The sequence below is a fragment of the Bufo bufo genome, chromosome 2, assembly GCF_905171765.1.
Source record: "Bufo bufo chromosome 2, aBufBuf1.1, whole genome shotgun sequence".
Taxonomy (NCBI): Eukaryota; Metazoa; Chordata; class Amphibia; order Anura; family Bufonidae; genus Bufo; species Bufo bufo.
In genome coordinates this window covers 833,422,662-833,450,650 of record NC_053390.1, presented here as the reverse complement: position 1 = coordinate 833,450,650, position 27,989 = coordinate 833,422,662, and the positions used below count along the sequence as shown (strand labels likewise).

General features: G+C 46.7%; 1 protein-coding gene across 1 annotated transcript in view; it reads left to right on the top strand.

Annotated features, from left to right (window-relative positions):
* The window catches only part of HSPA12B (heat shock protein family A (Hsp70) member 12B), a 96,509-nt gene extending 83,513 nt beyond the window's left edge, over positions 1–12,996 (top strand). Inside the window, exons 12-13 of the mRNA XM_040419389.1 lie at positions 9,837–9,940; positions 10,902–12,996. Coding sequence (XP_040275323.1) covers positions 9,837–9,940; positions 10,902–11,542 — 745 coding nt within the window. The 3' untranslated portion in view covers positions 11,543–12,996. The remainder of the gene's footprint in view (positions 1–9,836; positions 9,941–10,901) is intronic.
* Positions 12,997–27,989: the final 14,993 nt, after the last annotated feature.

Here is a 27,989-nt window from a genome sequence, read left to right as displayed (position 1 = left end):
TAATGATGTGACCTCGATGAGCTGGCGCATTGGGCGATTCATGGATCAAACACCTGTTGTGAATTTTGCCATTAAGCTCCTTGTTAGAGAACAGCAAGTTGTGCAAAATGTCTTGAAACATTGAACAGTTGGACATGTGCAATCAGAAGGTTAGAGAAGGTCACATTAAGTTCACCTGTAAAGGTTAGAGGGCAATTTTACCCACAAGCCAAATATCCCTGACTTTTTGTGAGTAGTGTAATGTCCGTGCTCCTGCTCAGACCACAGCGGTAATGTAATGTCCTCATATTGATCACTATGTAATGACTTTCCCCATGAACGAGGCCCTGGGGATCGCTCTTCTCATATTGATCTGTCCGCAGTGCATTGATGTATGGCCTAAGTGATGCTCCCAGGCCTGGAGAACAGCTCATTCAGCTGAGATACGTCCTGCCCGTCTAATAAGGGCACAGCTACACAGATCAGTTTCTCAGCGACACCTACCCTGCAAGACTCTGAAATCTAAAATGCGCACAGACGTTTGGAGATGAGACATGGTACCTCGGTGACATTGTCGTAGATCCCGGGGAAAATAAATAAATTACATTACAGTTTTTTACAATCCAAATTTGAAATACTTGTCCCCATAATACTGCCATATAGTGCAAAATATTACAGCCAAATAATAGTGCAAAAATGGAAGTAATAGTGTCTAACAGTGCCCTGATCATAGTGCCCCACAGGGTCCAGATGCCAATGCCGCCTCCTCTGTACTTTGATTGACAGGACCAGGCAGTAATAACGTCATCACACCTGGCCCTGTCAATGAAAGTGGAGAGGACGCGGCAGTTGTAGAGAGAGCTGAGCTTCTAGGTGTAATGGTAACGCCCCTGTTGCACCTAGAGGATCATTTGCATATATTAAAACATCATATTTCTCAGCAATGAGGGCACATATGAACATGGGACCAACACAGATGCCTTCAGCTGACAAGCGCAGCCGCACATGTAACAGGTCAGCCAGTGTCATAGGGACAGAACTGCTGACAGATGCCGTACATGGACAGCTCGGCTATTTTCAGCAACCTCATAGAAATTAATGGAGGAGGGCAGCTGCACATGCGCAGTGCGTCCGCCATAATCTTCAGGGGTCCGTTCTCAATGTAGGTGCGGGTCCCAGAGGTGGGGCCCGCACCTATCCTATCACTAGGATATGCCCCCATTGTCTGAGATGGGAATACCCCTTTAATGACCTGAGAGTCGCTTACTGTGGCCTGCTGCGGGAGGGACATCGACGTCCTCCTTGGGTGTTTTTACACCCCACTCTTCGTTTTTTCGATGTTCTTTTCTTATCACTTTTTACAAGCACAACGTGTGAATTGCCACTACTAGGATGAGATTCATAAGTCTCGCTGAGCAGTCAGATAATATTTCGTGCCATTGTGTCAGGAACGTGTCTGAATAGTTTTTTTTAAAATTAATTATCTTTATTAATTAATATATAAAAGCAAATTACAGTACAAAAAGAATTTTTCATTTTCCTTTCCCCTTATCCCCATTCCCTATACCCACCCCCCTCCCCGTACCTGTGGTGCGTCAAAAAAAAAAAAAAAAAAAAAAAAAAAAAAAAGGGGAATAGTTATCCAAACTAATCAAATCTTCCAACCACCCCATATCTTAGTCCACTTCTCCTCAGCTTCTCTCTGTTTATACATAATTTTCTCATAATTTTTTACCTTGTTAATTAGGTTTATCCATGTATTTATCTCTGGAATATATCGAGCAAACCAGGTCCGACTGACCAGAACTCTAGCCAACATCAGTATTCTACCTAGGAAAATCTTTTGATACTTATGGTTATTTATTTTGGAAAGATCATTAAGCAAAAACACTTGTGGTTCGAAAGGAATTCGTATTTTTAATCTGTAGCGGATAAAGTTGTTAATACTATTCCAGTATTTTATAAGTTCTGGGCAGGACCAGATCATATGGAGATAGTCCGCACCTGAGGTGTCACATTTAGGGCAATTAGAGGTATCTCTTAGCCCACATTTATTCATCCATAAAGGGGTGACATATAATCTGTGACAAATATTAAAATGTACTAGAACATGATTAAAGTTCTGGGATAGTGAACCTAGATTCCCAAAAATATTCTCCCACCCTTCTAATTGTATGTTCGGACAATCCACCTCCCACGCTCTTTGTCCTGGTGACTGTATATCACTAAATCGTGCCTTAAGTAATAACTTATATATATTTGAAATCTTCAATCTAGACGGTGTCCCCCCTACCCAGTCATTCAAGAAAGATGAACTGTCTATATCCAGCACCAGTTTATCGTCCAGACTAGATAATGCTGAACGCAATTGAAAATATCTAAACCATGAAAAATTTTCTATATTATGTGATATCTCTATAAATGGCTTAATCTCTCTATCCTTAATTACCTGTGAAATATACAAAATTTTATTATTTTGCCAGAATGTGTCAACTGCAATATCGTCTAACCTTTGTAGGTGCAGATTATGCCAGTTTACCTTCAACCATGTCCTAGTAGTAGCCCACACTTTCAGGAGTAATTTTATAGTATCTCTGTAGCCCCGCTCGTAGCTCCTCAATAACCCGGATTCCAGAAGAGTGAATATATTACTGTGAGCGTGGCTGCCCACTATTTTCCCTAAGAGTGCACTGTTTTCTGATTCATATAACGTCAATAGCTGGGCAGCAATAAAATACCCTTTAAAGTAAGGGAGATTTAAACCCCCACACTCTAGTGATTTATACAAATATTCTAACTTTATTCGAACTCGTTTTCTTCCCCATATTAAATCATTAATTATTCTTTCCATTAGTTTAAAGTATTTATCTTGTATCCAGATAGGTGTATTCCTAAGCACATAGAGAAGTTGTGGTAATATCACCATTTTGACCAATGAAACTCGGTCAGCTCTAGATAGGGGAAGTCTCAACCAGATCCCTATTTTAGCTCTAGTTTTTGCCATTATGGGGATCAAATTAAGTTGTAGAAAATTTTCAACCCGGGGTGATATAATCATACCCAAATACTGAAAAGAGTCAACGATGTCCAACTGTGTCACGAGAACCTCTTTCTGTGGCAGGGGGTCTATTGGCATCAAACTGGTCTTAGACCAGTTTATAAGAAGACCGGACACCTCACCAAATGATTTAACCATTTGAATAATTCTGGGGAGAGTTGTTTCCGTATGGTCTATAAAAAAGAGAACATCATCCGCGTATAGGGAAATACGGTCTTGCACTCCTAGCGTACCAAATCCCTTAACTTGATCATCCTGCCTAATGGCCATCGCAAGAGGTTCAATATAAATGTCAAATAACAATGGGGATAGTGGGCAACCCTGACGCGTCCCTCTATTTAAATCAAAACTAGTTGTCAGGATCCCATTGAGACTCAATTTTGCCTTGGGGAATCTGTACAATAACTTGAGAATGCCTATGAATCTTTCCCCAAAGCCCATCCTTACCAGAACCTTCCAGAGGAATCGCCACTCCACCCTGTCAAAGGCCTTAGAGGCATCCAGTGACAGGATGGAGCGAGCGGTCCCCCCAGGGGCCTGAATATTAGCAAAGAGCCGATGAAGATTATGATGCGTGCCCTTGTTTTGAATAAAGCCATTCTGATCCGGATGGACAATGGAGGAAATAACCCTAGAAAGCCTTATGGCCAAAATCCTCGCAAGGAGCTTTACATCTGCGTTAAGCAGTGAGATTGGTCTATATGATTCTAGATCTACGGGATCTTTGCCTTTTTTTGGAATTAATGTTATTACGGCTTCCATCATTGAATCTGGTAACTTCCTGTCCTCCACTGAATCAGAAAGGACCTCCAGCAGTCTGGGGAGAATAAAGTCCCCATATTTACTGTAGAATTCGTATGGGAGTCCATCTGAGCCAGGGGTGGAATTGGCCGAACATAATTTAATAGCTCCCTCAAGTTCCTGGATTGAAACATCCAATTCAAGTGCTTTCTTTTGCGCCTCAGTAATAGTTGGAAAAGCAATGTCATCAAGATAGGCATCCATCTTATCATCTGTGATCTTCGAATCAGCTTTATACAAATCCAAGAAATAGTCCACAAAGGCCTTCTCTACAGGACCCTGTCCACTAACCATCCTACCATTAACCAGTCTAACATTATCTATATATTTTTTGGATTGTTGACTTGAGATCACTCTGGACAAAAGTTTACCAGGTCGCCCTGACTCCGTAAAGTATTTTTGCCCTTTAAAAAAAAGGCTCTGTTGGGCCTTGTCCAATAAAAAGTTAGAGTATACTTGTGTGGCCATTTGCATACTTTCCCTATTCTCCTCCGTCTTATTCGTATAAAAGGATTGTGTCGCCAGTGATGCAAGTTCTTCTAGATTTTTCTGTGTCTGAATAGTTAATAGTTAAACCTCGGGGGATGATGTTTCTCTCGACAGTCCTTTGTAATGATGTTACGTCCCACCAGGTTCCTATTTCTTTTGTCAGCATTTTCTCCAAGGAAGAAGACATGAGGATTTTTCAATCCAAAGTATCTTGTGTTATTCGGTCAGGAATATTAAAGATGGCATCCATTCTTTTTACATGATCCTGGCAATCATCTATTCCCCTCAATGATGTATGTGACATCCTTACTGACCCCCAGGGGCGTTGCTAGGGTCTCAAAAGATCCGGGACCCAAGCCCCAATGAATATGGCTCAATTCTCTAAGTCGACCCTCCCCCCGCACACCGCATTTTACTATACTGCTCACATCCAGTGCCTCCCAGATGACGTCTCCTCCGATGTAGATCTTCTCATCATCTTCTCCATTCGGTCCAGACTTCTCTCAGCCGCACCTCGTCTCTGCAGAGTGTGACACACAGACATCTTAGCTTCCTCACTTTTCTATCATCATCCTCCAACCTGGAGTCCCCACAGTGTTATCCTGCTGCTCGCTGTGCCTCCCAAAACCCACAAATACTATCCTGAAGAAATAATAGTGCCCCCAATAATAATTCCCTTCTAGAATGCCCTCATTAGTAATAATACCCCCAACAGTGACAGTGCTCCCCATTAGTAGAAGAGCCCTCCAGCATAAATAATGCCCTCACAGAGCACCTAGTAGGAATAAACCCCCCTATTGTTCCCCCAGTGGTAATAAAGCTCCCTACAGACCCCTCAGAAGTAATAAGGCCCTCCCATAGTGCTCTTAGGAGAAATAAGGCTGATCTATAGGTCACTCCTATAGAGCCCCCAGTAGTAAGAAGAACGCCTAATGTCCCCTGGATTTAAAATGCCCCCAGTATTTATATTGCCCCCTACTTTTAGAATGCTCCCCGTGCAGTGCCCCCAGTATTTATATCGCCCCTACTGTTATAATGCAGTGCACCCAATATTTATATTGCCCCCTACCGTTATAATGCTAGCCCTGAAGTGTCCCCACTATTTATAATGCCCTCTGCAGTGCCCCCTGTAGTTATATTCTTCCCTTTAGTGCCCTCAGAAATTATAATTCCTCAGCCCCTCCACCATACAGTCCCATGTAAATAACACTATTTCCCTCCATCTGCCATAGAGTACTATTTAAATAACATCACACCATCCCTACTGCCCCCTACAAAATATACTCCCATGTAAATAATATTACTTCCCTTCCTTCAGCCCCTCCAATATACAGTCCTATGTAAATAACATCACCCCCTCCCCAGCCGCCTTCAACATACAGTCCCATGTAAACAACATTACCCTGTCAACATTGAGTCCCATGTAAATAACATCACTCCCTCCCACAGCCGCCATCAACATGCAGTCCCATGTAAATACATCACCCCCTCCTCAGCTACCTCCAACATACAGTCCCACGTAAATAACATCACTTCCTTCAGCCCTAACATACAGTCCCAGTTAAATAACCACAACTCCTAGCATTCCTCTGCCTCTCCCTTCACTTCCCTCTCCTCATGTTCAGACCTCACCACAGCTTCTTCCCCGGGACTTCTCTTCACTGCTGAGCACCGTCCTCTTCTACACTGGGCACATGATGGTGACATCATTGCAGGTCCTCAAGCACTGCCTCCAGCACTGATACCATGACTGTGATGTCATCAGCCGCCTTCAACATACAGTCCCATGTAAACAACATTACCCTGTCAACATTGAGTCCCATGTAAATAACATCACTCCCTCCCACAGCCGCCATCAACATGCAGTCCCATGTAAATACATCACCCCCTCCTCAGCTACCTCCAACATACAGTCCCACGTAAATAACATCACTTCCTTCAGCCCTAACATACAGTCCCAGTTAAATAACCACAACTCCTAGCATTCCTCTGCCTCTCCCTTCACTTCCCTCTCCTCATGTTCAGACCTCACCACAGCTTCTTCCCCGGGACTTCTCTTCACTGCTGAGCACCGTCCTCTTCTACACTGGACACATGATGGTGACATCATTGCAGGTCCTCAAGCACTGCCTCCAGCACTGATACCATGACTGTGATGTCATCACAGGTCCTTCAGCTCTTGCAGTGCATTGGATTCATTTGTATTGCCGTCCCGAGGACTTAGGCCCCATTCACACGTCCGCAATTTCGTTCCGCATTTTGCGGAACGGAATTGCAGACCCATTTATTTCTATGGGGCCGCACGATGTGCTGCCCGGATACAGAATTGCGGACCCGCACTTCCGGGTCCGCAATTCCGTTCCCGTGAAAAATAGAACATGTCCCATTCTTGTTCGAAATTGCGGACAAGAATAGGCATATTCTATTAGTGCCGGCAATGTGCAGTCCGCAGGATCCGTGGATCTGCAAAACATGCTACGGACGTGTGAATGGTGCCTTACAAGTATCAGGGGCCCGGGCCCTGAATGTTTTACCCTAGTAACGCCCCTGCTGACCCCTTATGGATTAAAACACTGCTATTATGGTTATGTCTTGTCCATATTAACACAGTCTAAAGAAGTTCAGCGGCGCTCACCTGCTAATCGCCAAGGAAGCACGGAAATGCCTGGGACCAGGCAGACTAAGCAACTTGAAAATGAAAAAAAATAAATCCAGCTTCCAATAAAAGCGATGACCTTCATTCTTCCGAGCAGTATCAAATATTACATTTATTTTTTAATAAATTTTTTTGTTGTGTGGATTTTTTTTTTCCATATTTTGTATATTGCCCACATGAGCTACCACCGGGTGTCATGTGATATCTAGAGTCTGAATGTGATTGGTGGATAGTGGGCATTTTAGCACGGGTGATCTTAAATCCTTGATCCGAAACGCGTTGTTTGTACATTGTGTTCATTAGATTTGAAACTGCTTGGAAGAATAAAGGTCATCGCTTTTATTGGAAGCTGGATTTATTTTCTTCATTTTCAAGTTGCCTTGTTTCCCTGGTCCCAGGCTTTTCCTTGTTTCCTTGGCGATTAGCAGGTGAGTGCTGCTGAACTTCTTTAGTGTGCATATAGAAAAATAGTAGGCAATAGTAGGCAAAAGAAAATACCGTACTCAGGCAGATATGTAATGACTACAGGTGTGGTCTGATTAGACACTGGGTCTTGTGCTTCCCTTGCTGCCCTATAAAAAATCTCTCAGAGTCTACTTTTGAGTAGTGTACCTCTTGGTCAGAGATCACTGACTGATAGACATGCCTCTATGACACGCTGAAATACATTGTACCCAGTTGACAGACTCTGAGAGGGGGTGCATCATTGGACTGAGAGAAGTAGGATAGTCGTTTCGATGAATTGCCCGCCATCTGGACCGTTCTGACCTCGTTATTAGGACATGTTGGGAACAGTGGTTTTGTGAGGGCCATGCGGTAAACCGACTCTGAACAGCCCAGGCAGACCACCAGTAGAGAGGATCGTTTGCTCCACCAACAAGCATGAGCAGCTTCATTACACCCCTGTCTCTGCTCTGACCATTTCCAGGCCCTTAGCAGAAGTAAATTTGGTGTCAGGGTGGCCATTACTTGTCCTGTCATGGACAGCCGGCCACCATCACCGTCGTCTGCAGTGGTGTTATGAACAAGAAACCTGCATTGCTATGGACCAGAACCATATAGTCTTTAGTAATGAATCCAGGTTCTGTTTGGGATTCCACCATGGTCGGCTTTAAGTATGGAGGTCTCGTGGTAAGCGCTTCAATCCTGAAGTGATATGCTGCCCCAACTGTTGGTGTGATGATCTGGGAGCCATCGCATACGACAGTCGGTCACCCCCAGTAGTGATACGAGGGACTCAGCTCAGCGATATGTGCAGGACATCCTGCCACCACGTGTGTTCTTCTCAACACTGGCATTCAGCAGGATACTGCTCATCCCCACACAGCAATGGTTTCCCAGAAATGTCTCCTCCAGATTACAACACTTCCTTGGCTGCACCGTGTCCAGATTTATCGCCAATTGAGCATTTATGGGACCAGCGTGCAACCAGCAACCTAGGAGTGTGCAGGATCTACAGAACCAGCTGTATCATCTGTGGACAAATGTGCCACAGAATACCATACAGAACCGGTATGCCCACATGTCGAGCCGTAGCTCATTGTGTATCCAGACTGGAGGCCGTATCTCATCTTGTACTCAGGCTAGAGACCGTATCTCATCTTGTATCCAAGCTAGAGGCCATATCTCATCTTGTATCTAGGCTAGAGGCCATATCTCATCTTGTATCTAGGCTAGAGGCCATATCTCCTCTTGTATCCAGGCTAGAGGCGGTATCCCATTTTGTATCCAGGCTAGAGGCGGTATCCCATTTTGTATCCAGGCTAGAGGCGGTATCTCATCTTGTATCCAAGCTAGAGGCCGTATCTCATCTTGCATTCAGGCTAGAGGCCGTATCTCATCTTGCATCCAGGCTAGAGGCCATATCTCATCATGTATCCAGGCTAGAGGCGGTATCCCATTTTGTATCCAGGCTAGAGGCGGTATCCCATTTTGTATCCAGGCTAGAGGCCGTATCTCATCTTGCATCCAGGCTAGAGGCCGTATCTCATCTTGTATCCAGGCTAAAGGCGGTATCTCATCTTATATCCAGGCTAGAGGCTGAATCTTATCTTGTATCCAGGCTAAAGGCGATATCTCATTTTGTATCCAGGCTAGAGGCGGTATCTCATCTTGTATCCAGGCTAGAGGCTGTATCTCATCTTGTATCCAGCCTAAAGGCCGTATCTCATCTTGTATCCAGGCTAGAGGCTGCATCTCATCTTGTTTCCAGGCTAGAGGTGGTATCTCATCTTGCATCCAGGCTAGAGGCCATATCTCATCTTGTATCCAGGCTAGAGGTGGTATCTCATCTTGCATCCAGGCTAGAGGCCATATCTCATCTTGTATCCAGGCTAGAGGCCATGTCTCATCTTGTATCCAGGCTAGAGGCCATGTCTCATCTTGTATCCAGGCTAGAGGCCCTAACTCACCTTGTATCCAAATTAGAGGCAGAACCTCATCTTGTATCTAGGCTAGAGATGCCCAACTGGGTCCTAGAGCCTCCTTTCTTTTGTATGGTTTCCCCCAGTAAACGTATCTTTCCTCTAACATCGCGATCACTTCTATCTATCATCACTACACTCACACACAGAAAGTTCAGACATTTGTGCGCTTCTACATAAGGCTGTGGGAATACGGCCTCCTTGCTATTCTTCTCCTGCCCTCTAGGTGTCACTGTTGTATTAGATTTCAGTAGCTGAGTATGTGGCGTTGGTGACTCCCTCTAGTGGACTGATGCTGTATTAATCTCATGTTGTATTATGGGGGCTCAGGGTGGATTTGACTAAGTATGATCATCTTGTGTGTCATCCCCATCATTACCACCTCCTGCTCTCGGGTGTAATCTCAGATGTTTTTTTTTTCCTTTCCCAGTGTGAACTTTGTGAAGTGGTCATCGCAGGGGATGCTCCGGATGTCGTCTGAAGCCATGAATGAGCTCTTCCAGCCGACCATCCAGCAGATCGTCCAGCACATAGGTAACCTCTCCCCGTGGTGTCTCTGTGGGCTCCTCGCCTGCACCATATGAAGGCTTTCTGTACCCTGTTACAGTATGGTTTCAACACTGTAGAAGCATCTCCCTGTTATATCCACGGCTGCAGCAAATTGCTTTTCCTCCAGCTTCTCCAAAGACAGATATCAATAACTTAGGCCTCATGCACACAACTGTATCGATTTTGTGGTGCGCAAATGGTGCATCTGAAAAATATGGAAGTGGTCCATGTTGCATCTGCATTTTTGGGGACTCGCTAATGGGTCTGCGGTCCGCATTTTGCAGACATATTCTATCTTTTTGCAGAACAGACATACGGATGCGGAAAGCACGTAGATCATCCGTGATGAACATTAACAACAATGGGTTCGCAAAGACCGCATCCGTATTTTGCGTATCCGTGATTTTTAGACCACAAAATGGAAACGGTTGTTTGCATGAGGTCTAAGAAGTAGCTGAACGTCTAAGAAGAAGATGCTAAAGCTGAAGAAGACATCACGATGATGGCGTCATTAGCCCCTTTATAGATAGGTGCAGTCAGCGCAGGCACGACGCAGCACTCCTCTTCTGCTGTGCATGGTGATTCATCAGGAGATGTAACAAATACGGATTATTTGCCTCTTCAGTAATGTAGACAAGCTGTCATTAATAATGTATCCCGAGAGGCGAGGACGCGGTGTCTGCAGGAATATACGCAGCTCTGTAACCCCCGCACACAGCTCTTCTGCTCTGCTATACTCTCTGGTGGATTACTGCATTTGTAAGGATAAAATAGAGAGAGAATGTCCCTACATTGGAAGTTACAGGAGGTCACGTCATGATGAACTTCTTAGTTATGTCTCTTTTCTGGAGAGCTGGGTGACAACCAGTACGCCTCTGCCGTAAGTGACTTTCATTCAAGTGGTGGCCTTTTAGAGGTAACGCGGGTTTCATCTTCTTGTTTGCAGGAGATCTCATCAACAAACCCGAGGTGAAGGGCATCAAGTACCTCTTCCTGGTGGGCGGTTTCGCAGAGTCTCCCATGTTGCAGAATGCTGTCCAGTCAGCTTTCAGTGAAGTGTGTCGGGTCATCATCCCTCAAGACGTTGGGCTGACAATACTCAAAGGAGCCGTCCTGTTTGGCCTGGACCCAACTATTGTGAGAGTCAGGCGGTCACCCCTCACTTACGGGGTGGGTGTCCTTAACAAGTTTGTGGAAGGAAAACACCCGAAAGAGAAGCTCCTTGTGAAGGAAGGCAAGAATTGGTGCACCGACATCTTTGATAAGTTTGTGTCTGTTGACCAGTCGGTGGCCCTTGGAGACATTGTGCAGAGGAGCTACTGCCCGGCACGACTCGGCCAACGCAAAATCATCATCAATATTTACTGTTCATCCAGTGATGACGTGGTGTACATCACTGATCCTGGCGTCAGGAAGTGTGGCACCATAAACCTGGACCTGCCAGACATCAACGAGGCCAACGGCAAGATCCTTCGTCGAGAGATTAAGGCAAGCATGCAGTTTGGAGACACAGAGATCAAAGTCACAGCCATGGACGTCAAGACTTCAAAGACTGTCCGAGCCAACATTGACTTCCTCTCCAACTAATGGAAGATCTCACATCTTGTGAACTCATAGCACTTGATAATTTTTAAAGCGCCGCAATCCCAACAAGCTTCATCCAAAACAGGAATCGGGGAGCATAAATAACGGTGCAGTTCCATGTCGATCTCTGTTTTAGGTCTGTTTTGGCAAGCATGCGCCTTATTTATAAAGCACATGGTCAACCAGCACCAGGCCAGACCAGAAGGAAGATCTACAGGAGAATTTATATCTTTCACCCAGAATCTTTCTTTTAACCAATTTCTGGACCAATTCTTTTGTTTTCAGATCAGAACATTCGCCCCAGCTCCTAGACCATGAACATTTGGACAGATTGCTGGCCGAGCTTAGTTATTCACATTAAAGCAATTCAGAATTCGTCAAAACCTTGTATGCAAAAGTCCACAAAAGTCCACAAAAATGGAAGCTACATATGGAAGTTTGCAAAGTTCAGCGAAGCTTGAAAGTCTGTAAACCCTAATTTTTTATATTTCTGCATAAATTTGAACTAAAACGATATAAAATTTTCACACAAGTCCTAAAAGTAGATAAAGAACAAACAAATGAGTCAAAAATATTAGACTTGGTCATTTATTTATTGAGGAAAATTTTCCAATATCACATGTCTGAGACTAGCAAAAGTAGGTAACCCCCTTGTGGAGTAATAACTGCAAATAAACATTTCTAGTAATTGTTGATTAGGCCTGCACATTTTAGCCCATTCCTCCGTACAGGACATCTTTAGCTCTGCTATATTAGTGGTTTCCTCTCAGGACTTTGACTTGGCCATTCCAAATTTTTAACTTTATTCTTTTTTAACCATACTTTGGTAGAAAGACTTAGGGTCTTTTTCTTGCTGCACGAACCATGTTCTCTTGAGATTCAGCTCATGGACATTTTCATTTAGAATTAGTGTAATTCAGATTTCATTGTTCCATCGATGATAGCAAGCTGTCCAGGCCCAGATGCAGCTAAACAGGTCCAAACTATGATACTACTGCCACTGTGTTTCACAGATAGGATGAGGGTTTCTATGCTGGAATGCAGTCTTCAGCATTTATAAACGCTTCTCATTTAAACCAAAAAGATCTCGTTTGCTCTCATTCGTCCACAAAACATAGCTCCTATAGGCATCTGGCTTGTCTAGGTGATCTTTAGCAAACTGAAGATACGCAGTAATGTTCTTTTTTGGAGAGCAGCAGCTTTCTCCTTGCAATCCTGTCATGCACACCATTGTTGTAGAGGTTACCTAGGGTTCCTTTGTGACCTCGTGTAGTATTACACACCTTGATCTTTGTGTGATCTTTGTTTGTCGACCACTCTTGGGGAAGGTAATAATGGTCTTGAATTTCTTCCGTATGTACACAATCTGTCTGACTGTGGATTGGTTCAGTCAAAACTCTGTAACCTTTTACCAGCCTGATGAGCATCAACAACTTTTTCTGAGATCCTCAGAAATCTCCTTTGTTCAAACTTTTTCTGAGATCCTCAGAAAACTCCTTTGTTCAAGCCAAGTTACACTTCCACAAACATGTTGATAGATCCCTGTTCTTAAAATAAAACAGGTCGTCCACTCACACTTGATTGTTAACTAATTCTTGTAAAATACTTGACTCTAATTTCACAACGAAATTATCCATAATCCTAAAGGTTCAGATAATTTTACCACTCACAGACATGTGATATTGGATCGTTTTCCTTAATGAATAAATGACAAAGCCTTTAATATTTTTGATTCATTTGGTTATCTTTATCTACTTTAGGACTTGTTTGAAAGTCACATTTATGCAGAAATATGAAAAGTTCTGGAGGGTTCAAACTCAACTATATCTGCTGAAGCAGTCAGGACAGACATTAGATACCATATTGGCATTAAAACTTATTTTGAAGGACCAACATTAAACCAGTCTTATCAAATACACCTCCACTTATTACATCCATGTTGGAGACCATGATGGTTAAAAGGGTTGTCCAATTTTTTGATATTGATGACCTATCCTCCTCTGTTTGAAGAGGCTGCTGTGCTTTGGTGAATACTGTGGCCTCTTCCTAGGGGTAGGGATGAGATGGTGCATGAACACCAGAGATGTAAGAAAAGTAGAGGTCCCACTTTTAGGGTGAACAACCATTCGCTCATCACATAGATATTATCCTACCTATTATTTCAGAAAACACCACTGCCCGTACCAGAAGTCTTTGCAGAGCACCCACATTTGCGTGTTTTTTTACTTCTTTGAATCCTGGATCACTTTCTCATCATCTAATATGAACGGACTAATGACTCATGGTCCTTCCATTGTCTCACCAATTCTTTTGCCTTTGTCTTCTGCCTTCAGGACCAACCACCTTCTACACGTGAACAGTAGACATCCACCATTGTACATTCTTACATAGATGCAACTACCCCCACCTCATTGAAAACAGCCTCCCTAGGTGCAGGAACCACCCCAGATCAACATCTAGGGCATGGGCCACTTCTGTAAAAAGGATATCACTCCGGGGAGACAGGTCTGCAACCTGGGTTATTCCCATCCAAGCATCTCAAGAACCTCAGTGGCCTCATCTAATTGTCCGTATGTTGGCCAGTTTTGATAATAACCCTTTGCTTCAGGAGAGCTTTTTCTATTACTGTTCTTGACTTCTACTGACCCGTCCATCCACAATACAGTCATTTATATAAAAGATTTAGCTTAACCCTCAACTCGAAAGAAGTTCTCAGAAACATTCCTATCCTGCCCAGTGATGGAGCTTTATCCAGAATATTATAAATGTAGTCAGAATCTATTTTTGTACTTGCACCTGATACTATATGTGTACCATGACTATTATATATATATGCTATGCAGTAAATAAACCACTACAGTACACGTATCTATATGACTGGAGAACCTTCTCTTGTACTGATACCGATTATATCACGTCCTACATGCTGGTCACATCCAAAGCCGGATACTTATTATACTTACTAGTTTTCATAGCTCACCGCTGCTCTCTGCTACTTCAGGATCTGCACGGGGTGTGAGCTCACGTAAAACTGCAGGACATTTTTAGTCTTTTAGTCTTTTTAGACTCCCTCAAGAGGTTTCCCTTCTCTTCAGAGTTGCCTTAGTTCCAACACCAAGGTGGAAAAGGTTAATAGCGCCCACTATACAGCCTCCAAATAACAATTTGAGGCTATGTGCTGATTCTAATGCCCAACAGGAGCATGAACCTGAAATCCTGCAGAGAACAGAAGGTTCCACCTTTAGTTAGTGACCATCTGAGGAGGTCCTCACCATTCCCCCACCACTACTACGGTCTCCACTGATCTCCACTTCCTAATCCCGGGCAAATGGGCTTCTGGCGAAAGTTATATTTAACCCATTCTGCCCCATATTTTAAAAATTGGTATTACATACTGCAGACAGGACAGAGGTCCCTGCTCCTGCCACTTGCCTTACAGTCAGACTTAGCACAGTGAGGAGGAGCAGAGGGGACATCGCTGATCTCCTCAGACACAAACAGAAGATTTATTTTATCTATTTCTCCATTATTATGAGACAATTAAGGATCTAGGGACAGGAGGACATCAACACGGGAAGAGCTGGATGTCTCTTGATATTTTTGTGGATTTTCTGTGTTTAGAGCTCTTTTACTACTTTTTTATGGGTTTGCTGGACACTTGTGCAGTATGTTGTTTGTGCACCTCACCACTTCTTCATGACCCTTTTCTGCAGGGTTCCTGAAGATTTACAGGCTACATTATGTACCCACCTTCTCCAGATTAGTGTACTGTGTATATGACAGCAGCCAGTGATGGTCAGCCTAAGTGTAGCAGAGCATAGAGCAAGCAGCAGATAACAGGGAGCACAGGGCAGACGCCGCCGTACTCCCTGCTGAGGCTTACAGGAGCCCCGGGCCATGTATAATATCATACACTGCTTATAGGCTGAGCAGCAGATAACAGGGAGCACAGGACAGACGTCTCCGTACTCCATGCTAAGGCTTACAGGAGCCCCGGGCCATGTATAATATCATACACTGCTTATAGGCTGAGCAGCAGATAACAGGGAGCACAGGGCAGACGCCTCCGTACTCCCTGCTGAGGCTTACAGGAGCCCCGGGCCATGTATAATATCATACACTGCTTATAGGCTGAGCAGCAGATAACAGGGGGCACAGGGCAGACGTCTCCGTACTCTCTGCTGAGGCTTACAGGAGCCCCGGGCCATGTATAATATCATACACTGCTTATAGGCTGAGCAGCAGATAACAGGGAGCACAGGACAGACGTCTCCGTACTCCATGCTAAGGCTTACAGGAGCCCCGGGCCATGTATAATATCATACACTGCTTATAGGCTGAGCAGCAGATAACAGGGAGGACAGGGCAGACGTCTCCGTACTCCCTGCTGATGCTTACAGGAGCCCCGGGCCATGTATAATATCATACACTGCTTATAGGCTGAGCAGCAGATAACAGGGAGCACAGGGCAGACGTCTCCGTACTCACTGCTGAGGCTTACAGGAGCCCCGGGCCATGTATAATATCATACACTGCTTATAGGCTGAGCAGCAGATAACAGGGAGCACAGCGCAGACGCCTCCGTACTCCATGCTGAGGCTTACAGGAGCCCCGGGCCATGTATAATATCATACACTGCTTATAGGCTGAGCAGCAGATAACAGGGAGCACAGGGCAGACGCCTCCGTACTCCATGCTGAGGCTTACAGGAGCCCCGGGCCATGAATAATATCATACACTGCTTATAGGCTGAGCAGCAGATAACAGGGAGCACAGGGCAGACGTCTCCGTACTCACTGCTGAGGCTTACAGGAGCCCCGGGCCATGTATAATATCATACACTGCTTATAGGCTGAGCAGCAGATAACAGGGAGCACAGGGCAGACGCCTCCGTACTCCCTGCTGAGGCTTACAGGAGCCCCGGGCCATGTATAATATCATACACTGCTTATAGGCTGAGCAGCAGATAACAGGGAGCACAGCGCAGACGCCTCCGTACTCCATGCTGAGGCTTACAGGAGCCCCGGGCCATGTATAATATCATACACTGCTTATAGGCTGAGCAGCAGATAACAGGGGGCACAGGGCAGACGCCTCCGTACTCCCTGCTGAGGCTTACAGGAGCCCCGGGCCATGTATAATATCATACACTGCTTATAGGCTGAGCAGCAGATAACAGGGAGCACAGGGCAGACGCCTCCGTACTCCCTGCTGAGGCTTACAGGAGCCCCGGACCATGTATAATATCATACACTGCTTATAGGCTGAGCAGCAGATAACAGAGAGCACAGGGCAGACGCCTCCGTACTCCCTGCTGAGGCTTACAGGAGCCCCGGGCCATGTATAATATCATACACTGCTTATAGGCTGAGCAGCAGATAACAGGGAGCACAGCGCAGACGTCTCCGTACTCCCTGCTGAGGCTTACAGGAGCCCCGGGCCATGTATAATATCATACACTGCTTATAGGCTGAGCAGCAGATAACAGGGGGCACAGGACAGACGTCTCCGTACTCCATGCTGAGGCTTACAGGAGCCCCGGGCCATGTATAATATCATACACTGCTTATAGACTGAGCAGCAGATAACAGGGAGCACAGGGCAGACGCCTCCGTACTCTCTGCTGAGGCTTACAGGAGCCCCGGGCCATGTATAATATCATACACTGCTTATAGGCTGAGCAGCAGATAACAGGGGGCACAGCGCAGACGCCTCCGTACTCCCTGCTGAGGCTTACAGGAGCCCCGGGCCATGTATAATATCATACACTGCTTATAGGCTGAGCAGCAGATAACAGGGGGCACAGGGCAGACACCTCCGTACTCCATGCTGAGGCTTACAGGAGCCCCGGGCCATGTATAATATCATACACTGCTTATAGGCTGAGCAGCAGATAACAGGGAGCACAGGGCAGACATCTCCGTACTCCATGCTGAGGCTTACAGCAGCCCCGGGCCATGTATAATATCATACACTGCTTATAGGCTGAGCAGCAGATAACAGGGGGCACAGCGCAGACATCTCCGTACTCCATGCTGAGGCTTACAGGAGCCCCGGGCCATGTATAATATCATACACTGCTTATAGACTGAGCAGCAGATAACAGGGAGCACAGGGCAGACGCCTCCGTACTCCCTGCTGAGGCTTACAGGAGCCCCGGGCCATGTATAATATCATACACTGCTTATAGGCTGAGCAGCAGATAACAGGGGGCACAGCGCAGACATCTCCGTACTCCATGCTGAGGCTTACAGGAGCCCCGGGCCATGTATAATATCATACACTGCTTATAGGCTGAGCAGCAGATAACAGGGAGCACAGGGCAGACGCCTCCGTACTCCATGCTGAGGCTTACAGGAGCCCCGGGCCATGTATAATATCATACACTGCTTATAGGCTGAGCAGCAGATAACAGGGGGCACAGGGCAGACGTCTCCGTACTCTCTGCTGAGGCTTACAGGAGCCCCGGGCCATGTATAATATCATACACTGCTTATAGGCTGAGCAGCAGATAACAGGGAGCACAGGACAGACGTCTCCGTACTCCATGCTAAGGCTTACAGGAGCCCCGGGCCATGTATAATATCATACACTGCTTATAGGCTGAGCAGCAGATAACAGGGAGCACAGGGCAAACGCCTCCGTACTCTCTGCTGAGGCGTACAGGAGCCCCGGGCCATGTATAATATCATACACTGCTTATAGACTGAGCAGCAGATAACAGAAAGCACAGGGCAGACGCCTCCGTACTCCCTGCTGAGGCTTACAGGAGCCCCGGGCCATGTATAATATCATACACTGCTTATAGGCTGAGCAGCAGATAACAGGGGGCACAGGGCAGACGTCTCCGTACTCTCTGCTGAGGCTTACAGGAGCCCCGGGCCATGTATAATATCATACACTGCTTATAGGCTGAGCAGCAGATAACAGGGAGCACAGGACAGACGTCTCCGTACTCCATGCTAAGGCTTACAGGAGCCCCGGGCCATGTATAATATCATACACTGCTTATAGGCTGAGCAGCAGATAACAGGGAGCACAGGGCAGACGCCTCCGTACTCCCTGCTGAGGCTTACAGGAGCCCCGGGCCATGTATAATATCATACACTGCTTATAGGCTGAGCAGCAGATAACAGGGAGCACAGGGCAGACGCCTCCGTACTCCCTGCTGAGGCTTACAGGAGCCCTGGGCCATGTATAATATCATACACTGCTTATAGGCTGAGCAGCAGATAACAGGGAGCACAGGGCAGACATCTCCGTACTCCCTGCTGATGATTACAGGAGCCCCGGGCCATGTATAATATCATACACTGCTTATAGGCTGAGCAGCAGATAACAGGGAGCACAGGGCAGACGCCTCCGTACTCCCTGCTGAGGCTTACAGGAGCCCCGGGCCATGTATAATATCATACACTGCTCATAGGCTGAGCAGCAGATAACAGGGAGCACAGGGCAGACGTCTCCGTACTCACTGCTGAGGCTTACAGGAGCCCCGGGCCATGTATAATATCATACACTGCTTATAGGCTGAGCAGCAGATAACAGGGAGCACAGGGCAGACATCTCCGTACTCCCTGCTGAGGCTTACAGAAGCACCGGGCCATGTATAATATCATACACTGCTTATAGGCTGAGCAGCAGATAACAGGGGGCACAGGGCAGACGTCTCCGTACTCTCTGCTGAGGCTTACAGGAGCCCCGAGCCATGTATAATATCATACACTGCTCATAGGCTGAGCAGCAGATAACAGGGGGCACAGCGCAGACGTCTCCGTACTCCCTGTTGAGGCTTACAGGAGCCCCGAGCCATGTATAATATCATACACTGCTCATAGGCTGAGCAGCAGATAACAGGGAGCACAGGGCAGACACCTCAGTACTCCCTGCTGAGGCTTACAGGAGCCCCGGGCCATGTATATTATCATACACTGCTTATAGGCTGAGCAGCAGATAACAGGGAGCACAGGGCAGACGCCTCCGAACTCCATGCTAAGGCTTACAGGAGCCCCGAGCCATGTATAATATCATACACTGCTCATAGGCTGAGCAGCAGATAACAGAGAGCACAGGGCAGACGCCTCCGTACTCCCTGCTGAGGCTTACAGGAGCCCCGGGCCATGTATAATATCATACACTGCTTATAGGCTGAGCAGCAGATAACAGGGGGCACAGCGCAGACATCTCCGTACTCCCTGCTGAGGCTTACAGGAGCCCCGGGCCATGTATAATATCATACACTGCTTATAGGCTGAGCAGCAGATAACAGGGGGCACAGGGCAGACGCCTCCGTACTCCCTGCTTAGGCTTACAGGAGCCCCGGGCCATGTATAATATCATACACTGCTTATAGGCTGAGCAGCAGATAACAGGGAGCACAGGGCAGACGTCTCCGTACTCCATGCTGAGGCTTACAGGAGCCCCGGGCCATGTATAATATCATACACTGCTTATAGGCTGAGCAGCAGATAACAGGGAGCACAGGGCAGACACCTCCGTACTCCATGCTGAGGCTTACAGGAGCCCCGGGCCATGTATAATATCATACACTGCTTATAGGCTGAGCAGCAGATAACAGGGAGCACAGGGCAGACACCTCCGTACTCCATGCTGAGGCTTACAGGAGCCCCGGGCCATGTATAATATCATACACTGCTTATAGGCTGAGCAGCAGATAACAGGGGGCACAGGGCAGACGCCTCCGTACTCCCTGCTGAGGCTTACAGGAGCCCCGGGCCATGTATAATATCATACACTGCTTATAGGCTGAGCAGCAGATAACAGGGAGCACAGAGCAGGCGCCTCCGTACTCCATGCTGAGGCTTACAGGAGCCCCGGGCCATGTATAATATCATACACTGCTTATAGGCTGAGCAGCAGATAACAGGGAGCACAGGGCAGACGTCTCCGTACTCCATGCTGAGGCTTACAGCAGCCCCGGGCCATGTATAATATCATACACTGCTTATAGGCTGAGCAGCAGATAACAGGGAGCACAGGGCAAACGCCTCCGTACTCTCTGCTGAGGCTTACAGGAGCCCCGGGCCATGTATAATATCATACACTGCTTATAGACTGAGCAGCAGATAACAGGGAGCACAGGGCAAACGCCTCCGTACTCTCTGCTGAGGCTTACAGGAGCCCCAGGCCATGTATAATATCATACACTGCTTATAGAGCGAGCAGCAGATAACAGGGGGCACAGGGCAGACGCCTCCGTACTCCCTGCTGAGGCTTACAGGAGCCCTGGGCCATGTATAATATCATACACTGCTTATAGGCTGAGCAGCAGATAACAGGGAGCACAGGGCAGACGCCTCCGTACTCCATGCTGAGGCTTACAGGAGCCCCGGGCCATGTATAATATCATACACTGCTTATAGGCTGAGCAGCAGATAACAGGGGGCACAGAGCAGACGCCTCCGTACTCCCTGCTGAGGCTTACAGGAGCCCCGGGCCATGAATAATATCATACACTGCTTATAGGCTGAGCAGCAGATAACAGGGGGCACAGGGCAGACGCCTCCGTACTCCATGCTGAGGCTTACAGGAGCCCCGGGCCATGTATAATATCATACACTGCTTATAGACTGAGCAGCAGATAACAGGGAGCACAGGGCAGACGCCTCCGTACTCCCTGCTGAGGCTTACAGGAGCCCCGGGCCATGTATAATATCATACACTGCTTATAGGCTGAGCAGCAGATAACAGGGGGCACAGCGCAGACGACTCCGTACTCCCTGCTGAGGCTTACAGGAGCCCCGGGCCATGTATATTATCATACACTGCTTATAGGCTGAGCAGCAGATAACAGGGAGCACAGGGCAGACGTCTCCGTACTCCATGCTGAGGCTTACAGGAGCCCCGGGCCATGTATAATATCATACACTGCTTATAGGCTGAGCAGCAGATAACAGGGAGCACAGGGCAGACGTCTCCGTACTCCCTGCTGAGGCTTACAGGAGCCCCGGGCCATGTATAATATCATACACTGCTTATAGACTGAGCAGCAGATAACAGGGAGCACAGGGCAGACATCTCCGTACTCCATGCTGAGGCTTACAGGAGCCCCGGGCCATGTATAATATCATACACTGCTTATAGGCTGAGCAGCAGATAACAGGGGGCACAGGGCAGACGCCTCCGTACTCCCTGCTGAGGCTTACAGGAGCCCCGGGCCATGTATAATATCATACACTGCTTATAGGCTGAGCAGCAGATAACAGGGGGCACAGGGCAGACGCCTCCGTACTCCCTGCTGAGGCTTACAGGAGCCCCGGGCCATGTATAATATCATACACTGCTTATAGGCTGAGCAGCAGATAACAGGGAGCACAGGACAGACGTCTCCGTACTCCATGCTGAGGCTTACAGGAGCCCCGGGCCATGTATAATATCATACACTGCTTATAGGCTGAGCAGCAGATAACAGGGAGCACAGGGCAGACGCCTCCGTACTCCCTGCTGAGGCTTACAGGAGCCCCGGGCCATGTATAATATCATACACTGCTTATAGGCTGAGCAGCAGATAACAGGGAGCACAGGGCAGACGACTCCGTACTCCCTGCTGAGGCTTACAGGAGCCCCGGGCCATGTATAATATCATACACTGCTTATAGGCTGAGCAGCAGATAACAGGGGGCACAGGGCAGACGCCTCCGTACTCCCTGCTGAGGCTTACAGGAGCCCCGGGCCATGTATAATATCATACACTGCTTATAGGCTGAGCAGCAGATAACAGGGAGCACAGGGCAGACGACTCCATACTCCCTGCTGAGGCTTACAGGAGCCCCGGCCCATGTATAATATCATACACTGCTTATAGACTGAGCAGCAGATAACAGGGAGCACAGGGCAGACGTCTCCGTACTCACTGCTGAGGCTTACAGGAGCCCCGGGCCATGTATAATATCATACACTGCTTATAGGCTGAGCAGCAGATAACAGGGAGCACAGGGCAGACGTCTCCGTACTCCCTGCTGAGGCTTACAGGAGCCCTGGGCCATGTATAATATCATACACTGCTTATAGGCTGAGCAGCAGATAACAGGGAGCACAGGGCAGACGTCTCCGTACTCACTGCTGAGGCTTACAGGAGCCCCGGGCCATGTATAATATCATACACTGCTTATAGACTGAGCAGCAGATAGACTACACACAGTATATGCCACATCCAGGGGAGAGCAGGATTAGATACACAGCTCAGCAGACAGTATCACACAGGATAGGATTAGATACAGGATTAGAAGAGGATTAGATACACAGCTCAGCAGACAGTATCACACAGGATAGGATTAGATACATAGCTCAGTAGACAGTATCACACAGGATATGATTAGATACACAGCTCAGCAGACAGTATCACACAGGATAGGATTAGATACATAGCTCAGCAGACAGTATCACACAGGAGAGGATTAGATACATAGCTCAGCAGACAGTATCACACAGGATAGGATTAGATACACAGCTCAGCAGACAGTATCACACAGGATAGGATTAGATACACAGCTCAGCAGACAGTATCACACAGGATAGGATTAGATACACAGCTCAGCAGACAGTATCACACAGGACAGGATTAGATGCACAGCTCAGCAGATAGTATCACACAGGATAGGATTAGATACAGCAGCTCAGCAGACAGTATCACACAGGATAGGATTAGATACACAGCTCAGCAGACAGTATCACACAGGAGAGGATTAGATACATAGCTCAGCAGGCAGTATCACATATGATAGGATTAGATACATAGCTCAGCAGACAGTATCACACAGGATAGGATTAGATACATAGCTCAGCAGGCAGTATCACACATGATAGGATTAGATACACAGCTCAGCAGACAGTATCACACAGGACAGGATTAGATGCACAGCTCAGCAGATAGTATCACACAGGATAGGATTAGATACACAGTCAGTAGACAGTATCACACATGATAGGATTAGATACACAGCTCAGCAGATAGTATCACACAGGATAGGATTAGATAAAGCAGCTCAGCAGACAGTATCACACAGGAGAGGATTAGATACACAGCTCAGCAGACAGTATCACACAGGATAGGATTAGATACACAGCTCAGCAGACAGTATCACACAGGATAGGATTAGATACACAGCTCAGCAGACAGTATCACACAGGATAGGATTAGATACACAGCTCAGCAGACAGTATCACACAGGATAGGATTAGATACAGCAGCTCAGCAGACAGTATCACACAGGACGGGATTAGATACATAGCTCAGCAGACAGTATCACACAGGAGAGGATTAGATACACAGCTCAGCAGACAGTATCACACAGGACAGGATTAGATGCACAGCTCAGCAGATAGTATCACACAGGATAGGATTAGATACAGCAGCTCAGCAGACAGTATCACACAGGATAGGATTAGATACACAGCTCAGCAGACAGTATCACACAGGAGAGGATTAGATACATAGCTCAGCAGGCAGTATCACATATGATAGGATTAGATACATAGCTCAGCAGGCAGTATCACACATGATAGGATTAGATACACAGCTCAGCAGACAGTATCACACAGGACAGGATTAGATGCACAGCTCAGCAGATAGTATCACACAGGATAGGATTAGATACACAGTCAGTAGACAGTATCACACATGATAGGATTAGATACACAGCTCAGCAGATAGTATCACACAGGATAGGATTAGATACAGCAGCTCAGCAGACAGTATCACACAGGATAGGATTAGATACACAGCTCAGCAGGCAGTATCACACAGGAGAGGATTAGATACACAGCTCAGCAGACAGTATCACACAGGATAGGATTAGATACACAGCTCAGCAGACAGTATCACACAGGAGAGGATTAGATACACAGCTCAGCAGACAGTATCACACAGGATAGGATTAGATACACAGCTCAGCAGACAGTATCACACAGGATAGGATTAGATACAGCAGCTCAGCAGACAGTATCACACAGGACGGGATTAGATACATAGCTCAGCAGACAGTATCACACAGGAGAGGATTAGATACACAGCTCAGCAGACAGTATCACACAGGATAGGATTAGATACACAGCTCAGCAGACAGTATCACACAGGATAGGATTAGATACACAGCTCAGCAGACTGTATCACACAGGATAAGATTAGATACACAGCTCAGCAGACAGTATCACACAGGACAGTATTAGATACACAGCTCAGCAGACAGTATCACACAGGAGAGGATTAGATTCACAGCTCAGCAGACAGTATCACACAGGATAGGATTAGATACACAGCTCAGCAGGCAGTATCACACAGGATAGGATTAGATACACATCTTAGCAGACAGTATCACATATGATAGGATTAGATACACATCTCAGCAGTCAGTATCACACAGGACAGGATTAGATACACAGCTCAGCAGACAGTGTCACACAGGATAGGATTAGATACAGCAGCTCAGCAGACTGTATCACACAGGATAGGATTAGATACACAGCTCAGCAGACTGTATCACACAGGAGAGGATTAGATACACAGCTCTGCAGACAGTATCACATATGATAGGATTAGATACACAGCTCAGCAGACAGTATCACATAGGATAGGATTAGATACACAGCTCAGCAGGCAGTATCACACAGGAGAGGATTAGATACACAGCTCAGCAGGCAGTATCACACATGATAGGATTAGATACACAGCTCAGCAGGCAGTATCACACAGAAGAGGATTAGATACACAGCTCAGCAGGCAGTATCACACAGGATAGGATTAGATACACAGCTCAGCAGACAGTATCACATAGGATAGGATTAGATACACAGCTCAGCAGGCAGTATCACATAGGATAGGATTAGATACACAGCTCAGCAGGCAGTATCACACAGGATAGGATTAGATACACAGCTCAGCAGACAGTATCACATATGATAGGATTAGATACACAGCTCAGCAGACAGTATCACACAGGATAGGATTAGATACACAGCTCAGCAGACAGTATCACACAGGATAGGATTAGATACACAGCTCAGCAGACAGTATCACACAGGACAGGATTAGATGCACAGCTCAGCAGATAGTATCACACAGGATAGGATTAGATACACAGCTCAGCAGACAGTATCACACAGGACAGGATTAGATGCACAGCTCAGCAGATAGTATCACACAGGATAGGATTAGATACACAGTCAGTAGACAGTATCACACATGATAGGATTAGATACACAGCTCAGCAGACAGTATCACACAGGAGAGGATTAGATACACAGCTCAGCAGACAGTATCACACAGGATAGGATTAGATACACAGCTCAGCAGACAGTATCACACAGGATAGGATTAGATACACAGCTCAGCAGGCAGTATCACACAGGAGAGGATTAGATACACAGCTCAGCAGACAGTATCACACAGGATAGGATTAGATACACAGCTCAGCAGACAGTATCACACAGGAGAGGATTAGATACACAGCTCAGCAGACAGTATCACACAGGATAGGATTAGATACACAGCTCAGCAGACAGTATCACACAGGATAGGATTAGATACAGCAGCTCAGCAGACAGTATCACACAGGACGGGATTAGATACATAGCTCAGCAGACAGTATCACACAGGAGAGGATTAGATACACAGCTCAGCAGACAGTATCACACAGGATAGGATTAGATACACAGCTCAGCAGACAGTATCACACAGGATAGGATTAGATACACAGCTCAGCAGACTGTATCACACAGGATAGGATTAGATACACAGCTCAGCAGACAGTATCACACAGGACAGTATTAGATACACAGCTCAGCAGACAGTATCACACAGGAGAGGATTAGATTCACAGCTCAGCAGACAGTATCACACAGGATAGGATTAGATACACAGCTCAGCAGGCAGTATCACACAGGATAGGATTAGATACACATCTTAGCAGACAGTATCACATATGATAGGATTAGATACACATCTCAGCAGTCAGTATCACACAGGACAGGATTAGATACACAGCTCAGCAGACTGTATCACACAGGATAGGATTAGATACACAGCTCAGCAGACTGTATCACACAGGATAGGATTAGATACACAGCTCAGCAGACAGTATCACACAGGATAGGATTAGATACATAGCTCAGCAGACAGTATCACACATGATAGGATTAGATACACATGTATAAATCCCTATGCAGTGAGCTCCCCCTGGTGGCAGCTATCATGTAGGCGCAGGCTGTGAGGGTTAATCGCTGTGGCCCCTATAAAGGATTTGTAATTAGATTAAATGGAATGTAATTATAACTCTAAACCCCTGCACTAACCAGCACCATCCCCCGCTCTGACAATACTCAGCAATGGGACCACATGCTGCACTCTGACAGGATGATATTAGGAGGGTGAGGACTCCGGCTGGACCTTCAGGACCATACCCTGTGTAATCCGCACACTGTGCCGTTATAAGGTGTCTGTAATGTGCCAGACGTGATGAATAATTCCCGCACACGGACGCCGCTAATGAGAACATCCTGTCTAATTACTGTGCATGAAACAGAACAGACACCGTATCCTCCTCCGGTCCAGAGCCGCTGAGGACACCGAGCCGACCAAATCCTGTGCTACCGCCTGAAAACTACAGCGCCAGCCAGCTCCTGAATAACATCACCTGCACGGGGCGATATAAAAGTGCCATATGGAGCCTGAGTAGTACTGCCATGCTATCAGACATAACATTAATCCCATCTAACTAATATTGTGTATCCTCTTCTCCGACCCATCAAGAAATGGACTTCACAAGACTACATGACGTAATGTGGTTCTTCAGACCAGTCCACCTTCTTCCATAGTGCACCTGGTGCCATCTCTTCCCTAGTTCAGTGGCACACACGTACTTGGCCGTCGTCATGATGTAATGTGGTTCTTCAGACCAGTCCACCTTCTTCCATAGTGCACCTGGTGTTATCTCTTCCCTAGTTCAGTGGCACACACGTACTTGGCCGTCGTCATGATGTAATGTGGTTCTTCAGACCAGTCCACCTTCTTCCATAGTGCACCTGGTGCCATCTCTTCCCTAGTTCAGTGGCACACACGTACTTGGCCGTCGTCATGATGTAATGTGGTTCTATAGGCCAGTCCACCTTCTTCCATAGTGCAGCTGGTGCCATCTCTTCCCTAGTTCAGTGGCACACACGTACTTGGCCGTCGTCATGATGTAATGTGGTTCTTCAGGCCAGTCCACCTTCTTCCATAGTGCAGCTGGTGCCATCTCTTCCCTAATTCAGTGGCACACACGTACTTGGCCGTCGTCATGATGTAATGTGGTTCTTCAGCCCAGTCCACCTTCTTCCATAGAGCAGCTGGTGCCATCTCTTCCCCAGTTCAGTGGCACACACGTACTTTGCCGTCGTCATGATGTAATGTGGTTCTTCAGACCAGTCCACCTTCTTCCATAGTGCAGCTGGTGCC